General features: G+C 36.0%; 1 protein-coding gene across 3 annotated transcripts in view; it reads right to left on the bottom strand.

Annotated features, from left to right (window-relative positions):
• Positions 1 to 7,500, bottom strand: part of LOC125026476 (protein broad-minded-like) — a 15,171-nt gene that overhangs the window by 2,899 nt on the left and 4,772 nt on the right. For all 3 annotated transcript variants that reach the window (XM_047614949.1, XM_047614950.1, XM_047614951.1), the window contains exons 2-9: positions 5,628 to 7,500; positions 4,966 to 5,133; positions 4,635 to 4,804; positions 4,342 to 4,515; positions 3,878 to 4,069; positions 2,567 to 2,829; positions 2,036 to 2,197; positions 1,152 to 1,335 (exon numbers count right to left, since the gene is read on the bottom strand). The exon at positions 5,628 to 7,500 is cut by the window's right edge and continues 341 nt beyond it. In XM_047614949.1, the coding sequence (XP_047470905.1) occupies positions 1,152 to 1,335; positions 2,036 to 2,197; positions 2,567 to 2,829; positions 3,878 to 4,069; positions 4,342 to 4,515; positions 4,635 to 4,804; positions 4,966 to 5,133; positions 5,628 to 7,500 (3,186 nt within the window). The remainder of the gene's footprint in view (positions 1 to 1,151; positions 1,336 to 2,035; positions 2,198 to 2,566; positions 2,830 to 3,877; positions 4,070 to 4,341; positions 4,516 to 4,634; positions 4,805 to 4,965; positions 5,134 to 5,627) is intronic.

Here is a 7,500-nt window from a genome sequence, read left to right as displayed (position 1 = left end):
GCCAATAAACTTCAGATGATCCATATTCAGTCAACAAGTTACAATTAAACTAATATGATCTAACTTCAGGGCAGTAAACGATTGATTCAAATTTAGTTTACTGACCAACTTTATTTAATGACTTACTAAATATGCCTGAAGACGACATTCAAGAGAACCACACAGCTCTTCAGTGATCCTACAAACACTGCATGATATTGGTTTATAAGATTTCAAGTATCTACTGAGAGTTAAGGCTTGCCAAGGAAAAGTTCCATTTGATTTTGTTTAAGTCTGGACATATAGAGCTATATTAAAGCATATGATACAACACTACAAAGATGAACCCAGTCTGTAGCATATCTATGTTTCCTCAGACTGCTTCTACATTTATCCAAGTAAAAATAAAAACTACCCTTTATTGTTCAATTATATTTTAGTACATGGCTTTAGAATACATAATAGGGCCTCCTTAGCTGGGAATTGCGCAAAGAATTTTCTACAATTAAAATTATTAAGCTTATACTGTATGAGCAAATTCCTGAATCCTGAACCATTTTATGGATTCAACAAAGTAACTAGAAGAATCAATCAACTCCTATTCCAAATTGGGGACTGTAACAAAATTATACCACAACTAGTGAGATAAGTTATGCATAATTTCTCAATAAAGATATCTGCTTTAGAGATACTTTCAATTCAAAAATTTACTATGATGCCATTACTAAAGATTCTGCAACATTTCTTTATATCTGCCTCACCATGATAGTATTATTCCATAGTCAGCAAACCATTTTTTTCAATGATATTACTTAATGAAAATGAAAGAGAACAAAACATTACAGTTTTACCTTCTTAAAGAAAATTTATATTCTAACTGAATCATTCAGTGCCTAAAGGTAAATCTATGTGCAAAACAGTAGCACAGAAGAAGTAAAATTACATACTAAAATGTGCACACTGAAAACTACAATATTAGGATCATCAAAAAAATAATCCATGTATTTTCCCAAAAGGTAAATACTTCCATAACCAGGAATATAGTATGTTTACTAACCTTTCAACTCTTTATCAGTATGCAAAATATCCATTTATTTGGAGATCCCAATCCACAACAAAATAAAAATAAAAACATGCTTCAACACATCCCCATCATCTCAACAATAACTTACTTGTATTGACATGAAGAGGATTGGGAGCTCAATGCTCATTACCAGCTGAACATTGTGTATGATCCCAGCCAGAGTGATTTCTCCAGGAAGAAGTTCATGAGAAGCCATCAAGGAGTCAGAAAAGGAAGGCCACATGATTCCTCCAATCAGAAGGCCACTCATGTTTAGGAGGACTGATTGGCATCTGCAAGAATTGATGTTGTCTCCTAAAAGCTTTGCAATCTAAGTTCTGATGACAGACTACTTGATTAAACAAATATATTGAGTTAACAGCGGGTTCATAATCACGTTTCAAAAAAGAGAGTTACTGTACAAAATGGGATCATTAGAATTACTCTATAGCATTTTACCAAAGTGCAGATTCTACAAAAAAGAGAATATAAATAAAACTGTAAATCTAATGGAAATCTATTCCAAAGACTGTAGTAGAATATGTAATGACCTTATTAAAACATTGTTGATAGGGAGTGTGAGTACATACATGCTATGCCCACTATGTGTTTAGTTTATCAATTGTGTTTATAACTAGATGTCTCCATAAGTGTTTTTAGTTGTCAAGGAACCAACTACTGGTACTATCTATCTCACATATTTACCCTTACCCTTGATGTTTTACTTTTTTCTTATATTGTTAGTAGTATTGTTAAGAACATTATCAAAATCAAAATGACACTAATGGTAATAACTACATTAATATCAATAACATATGAAGAAAATCTTTTTCCTCAACACTCAAGGAAAGGGGAAATCAGGTGTGGTCACATAGGTCTGCTAATTGTCTCCTTAGTGGCAGAGCACTTATGGCCATCTATGTTTAAACATGAAACAAACTACATGTTCCCAGCACCAATGGGTTTAACCAATTTTCTAGTAAGCCAACTAACCTGTCAGGATTTCCACCAAACACTAGAAACAGAACCATGGTAAACCAGTCACATTTCTCTGCCGTTGACAAGAGTATGTTTGATTGCGTAAACTTCAACAGATTTATGAGATTTTCTTTTACAAGTCCACTGCCTGTTAATACCTGAAGGTCACTTCCATACCTGAAAGAACAAGCATAGTTCAAAAGCTGGTATCAGCAACATTTTCCCATAATAAAAATCTGTAAATCCTGATACAATTTGAAATGGCAGAACTTTCAGATTACTAATATCACTTATTTCACATATTCTAGTACCTGAATAGTTAATAATCAAGCCAGTCTTATTTGTTTTTTCTTAACCATACACAATCTATAATTTTCTTGAAGCATCTTTTAATTTTTCTTATGTAGGCCTACACTTTTCAACAAACATTCATGACATTTCCTTCTACTGATTTACCCAGCTGCAATAAAGCTCCCAATATAGATTAACTCATAACACTCATATTTTTTCAAACCTTACATTCAAGAGAAAGCTAGCACCACTTACCTCAAAATAAGTTCCACAGCCACAAGTTGTGTACCAGTAATGGTTGTTAACTTATCATCTGGATCAGAAATCATCTGAGAAATTAGTGTTGATGACAAGTCTTGGCCCATGCCAAGACCACTAGGAGATGAGCCCCCAGATGAGGATGCAGTAACTGAACCACTTGAGGGTGGAGGAACAAATGGGGATCCTGGCAATAATTCCTCGGCAGATGTCAAAAGTGAACGAACTGCTCGTTCTAAAATATCCATTACCAACCAAGTCTGTAAAAAATATGGTCACACATTAGCTCAGTTCTAGTAAAATATGAGACACTTACAAGCCACATCTATACTGCTTCATTTGTCTCTTTAAATACACTATTTCTATTATCTCTTCATTCATTATACCTTATCTAAGGTAAAAAGAAATTCCTGTACTTAGAACTTCAGTTCTTCAATTTAAGCTCAGACATATATTTCAATGTCACTGATTTCACACCTTACATCTTCCTGAAAATAGATATGGCAAGTAGTCTCTCATTTCTAGATAGCAGATCACCCAAATTAAACAAGACAGGCATCATGTGCACCATACTCATTGCTTAGTTTCCTCCCTTTAGTTTTTACTGACATTAACCACATGCTGCTGGGAAAAATGCAGAAAAAATGGGGAAAATACTGTGCTAATTTTTTATTTTTTTGTGAAATGTCTCATAGATGGCTCTGCTAGTGGTTAACCACAAAAGAGTCAATTAGTAGACCTTATACCTTACCTAATTTCACCTATCCTTGAATTGGCAGGAAAAACATATTTTTTACTAATGCTATGAATATCGATGGTATTATTTTTATTATAGACATTATAATTACTATACTATTATAGACATTAGTAACAGTAAAATAAGATAACGTCAAATATTTTCATAAATCAAGGAAAAGGGTAAACAGGCTAGACCGGCAGTACTCGTATTTGACTCATTGGTGACAGTACAAGTGTAGCCATCTATGTGTAAAAAACATTAATAAAGTAAACTCACGGTGGGTATGGCATGTACATACATGCCATGCCCGTCAGATTTGGGTTAAAGAAGATTTCCCAGAGTGCTTAGGCAAGTGGTACCTCATACACAAAATGATGCAAACAAATAAAAATAAATAAGGGAAGTACCATATTACTCCTATGTCCACAATGTCAGTAAAACATACAAATTTCTACTAGAATAAGAGAGATATCATTAAAAATAACATAGACTATTACTGTTACCTATTATCTGATAACAATCATCTAAATATGCATCCACCTAGAGATTCATTCATCAAAATAACTGACCTTGATATCTTCTCCAGACATAAGGACAGTGCGAACAGCTTTACGGCAATGGTTCAACCATCCTATGTCATGCAGTCCATGGCGTGTGTCAGTGAGAAACCTCCACACATCATTCTGTTTTTTATGCATGGATTTGATTGGTTTCTCAGGAGTGTATTCTCTAGGAAGTGGATACTGAATGAACAAAGGTGGCTGAAAGAAAATGGCATTATAAGAATGAAAGAAGTTGCAATAAATGCTATAACTTTAAAATCATCATCCTTAAAAGAAATAAAAGAATAAATAGTGATAATCAGTTTTATTTTCTGTTGGGTCAGATGAACTTCAAACACATAAAGTCAAAATACTACCTGTCTGAAAACCTGTAGCTATGAATGTGAATAGCCTACACATCTATATACATTTGCACAAGAAGTATAAACATTTAACAGTCTATAGATACAAAGAGAAAAGAAAATAATTACCATACTTGCTGATGTAACCTCTTCAATAACCATAGGGGGTACCCATCTCTCCCCACTGCCGCCCAACATATATGATTTTACAAGGATATGATTTCTGAGAATCGAGTTCTCATCCACAATTACAGCAGTGCCATCACTCGACTGCATGTGCTGTTGTTGTGAAAGTAAATTATCCTGAAATCAACAAGGAAAAGAAGGAGAGTTTCAATACAGTCTGGAAAAGCATCAGAACATTCACTATATAGTGCACTTATGACCACAACTGAATCACTGAAAAGGACAAAATAGCCAACCTGATATTTAAATGATGCCTGAAGAAAGGCAACAGAATCTAAGACACTTGTAGCAGAACTTAGGAGATGCAAGGCAATAGAGTGGGTCTCTTTCAGCATTTCATCATCAGAAAAGAGTGGCTTCAGCAAAACATCACGGAGTCCTTCGTCACTGAAGAGAAGCTGCGTACCTGTAAGCACATTTGAAATATATATTCAAGCCATAAGCACTAGTGCCCTCAACATTCTTAAATATCTACTGGAGATAATTTCCATTTCATTCTAAAGTAAGTTTAATATTACACAGGATCTAAAGACTTACTGAAATACCTGAGAATAGAAGAGGTCTAACCTTGAAAAGTTGATGTGAAAACTGCAAGAGGAGCCATTGCCCCAATTATATCTTCCTCTCTGTCTTCCTCGGGTGTTGGCCAGGGTAATTCGTCCTCCTGGTTGACTTTACAACACAGGGTATTCCAGAAAGGTCGAAGAACATTCAGCTTCCCAATAAGAGAACAACCTGAAAGAGGATATTATATGATGATAAAAATAGCAACAATGATGGAATCAATCTTCATTTAAGAATGATTTAAGATATTCATTACAAAATGTATTTCTTTTTAGTTTTTACTTCTTTTACAAGATTTTAGACAAAAAAGACATTGCTTTACTGAAATATTATACTATAAAAATCATTACTGGTCAAATTAATTACATAAATACATATTTAATAATAAAATATGCTGGACAAATGTTGGCTAACAAGACCTCCTGTGTGACAGGAATTGTTGGGGTCATAAGTGAGAGAGAGAGAGAGGAGAGGGAAGAGAGAGGGAGACAGAGAGGGAGAGGAAGAGGAAGAGGAAGAGGGAGAGGAAGAGGGAGAGGGAGAGGGAGAGGGAGAGGGAGAGGGAGAGGGAGAGGGAGAGGGAGAGGGAGAGGGAGAGGGAGAGGGAGAGGGAGAGGGAGAGGGAGAGGGAGAGGGAGAGGGAGAGAAACATACATATTCCTTACCTTTACTAGAGCTGCAGATACATGAGAGGACCTTTGTGCTAACATCTCCTTTCCTTGCCATTTCTGACAGTACCTGAGTGACTGCTAGTGATAACACACCTCTACTTTCTAGCAGATACACTCCTTTGTAGGTCAAAAGCAGAGCAGTCAAGAGTGGGAGAGACTGAGGAATACTAAGATGTAACGGTTCATTCTCTCTTGGTGCATCTCCTCGTGGTAATTTTTGAGGTGATATGGAATCACTCTTTTCCTGGAGATACTCAATTAGATTTTCAAACAGAGGATGTTCAATACAGATATGGACTCCTACAGGGGATGATATCATGGAGCAGCAGACACAGATACAAAGCCTCTTTAAATTTGAGCTTACATTCTTACTTTTCAAAAGGGAAAGGATAAAATCCATAATCTCATGTGCTGGGCTGCTTGTTACATTTGAAAGTCCAGATTTAGAACTGGGTTTTCTCTTCCTCCCAAGAAGCAAATATTTCTGGCCCATCTGAGTTGATAGTATTGACTCCATAATGGAAAGAAATGCTTGGACAAAAGGTGTTGGTATTTCCATTAGTCCAATGGCCTCCTTTTTCTCACACATCAGCGCCTCTAAACTACTACCTTCTTGGAGAAGTGATTCAACAACACCAGAATCGCACAATATCCAACACTTTAGTTCATCTTGAGCACAAAACTGCTGGAACCGAGTACTGATCTCCATGATGACAGGCTTGGATGTTTTAATATCTATAGCCTTTACAAGTATTTGAATGATTGCCTGGATAGTCACCAGCTCTTCTTTGGAAGGTATATTCACAGGGAAGAGTTTTCGGCCATCGGAAAAACTTATTACAGACATAATGAAATGCAAGAAAAATGTGAACCTCAAATGTTGTACAATGCTTGCATTCAATATAGTACTTGTATTTGCCTCTAGATCTCCCAATTCATTTTCTATATGCTGGATGCAAAATGACACGGAATATAATAATACTACAGAATAGCTTTTCATAGCAGAGAATGCCTTATTCCTTCCCCACTGCCCATGAACCCAGCTTCTAAACCATAGTGCCTGTGGGTCAATGATAGAATAGAGGTCAAATACACTTGCATGTTTACCATCCTTATTACCAAGATTTAATGCTAAAAGGCTAAATGTCGCCTCCACCATATCATCAATGAATCTTTCAGGATAACGTATCCATAAAAGAGGAAGTTCTCTTTGAAATTCTACTAATATTTTTATTATCCTTAGAACTTTTTCACAACCTTTTAAATCAACTGGCCCTTCCTTTAAGGGAATCTTACTAATAAGTCTTTTGGACAAATAAAATCCTGCTACAGCCTCAATAAGGTTTAAGTATGCTTCTTTAACAGCATTATGCACTTGTGATGTAAGAATTTTGCTGTGGACTTTCAGAGATTTCTCAAAAACCTCTTCTGAATCTTCAAAAAGACATTCTCTAAGTCCTCTCTTGATATCAGGCCAACAGTCTTGCATCACTGGTTCTCCTGGTGTCACTGCAATTAATATGTTTAAGGAATCGGTCCAACCCTGCAGGTCCCTTTTGATTTGAAAAGCCTTAGCAATATTGTGATACTGAGCCGGATGTAGGAATAACAAACCTGACTGGTTTAGGGAAGAGTTGAGGGATGACTCGCTGGATCCATTTGGACTTACATTGTAAGCCAGTTCATCCTCTTCCTCTGCAAATATCCCCGTAACTATTTCATCATCAAAGTGGTTAGTAATGTCTAGTACTGAAGTTTCAAGGTTTTCCTTGATATTAGTTACAATAGCTGGAAATTCTTCGCTTGAGGTCACTCTCTCAACAAGACTGTCAACTGGATTCTCAGACCTCATTTTCCCTTTCTGTTC

This window comes from Penaeus chinensis, chromosome 6, assembly GCF_019202785.1.
Source record: "Penaeus chinensis breed Huanghai No. 1 chromosome 6, ASM1920278v2, whole genome shotgun sequence".
NCBI classification, from domain to species: Eukaryota; Metazoa; Arthropoda; class Malacostraca; order Decapoda; family Penaeidae; genus Penaeus; species Penaeus chinensis.
The sequence above is the reverse complement of the archived record's forward strand: the minus strand, read 5'-3'. Positions and strand labels throughout refer to the sequence as shown.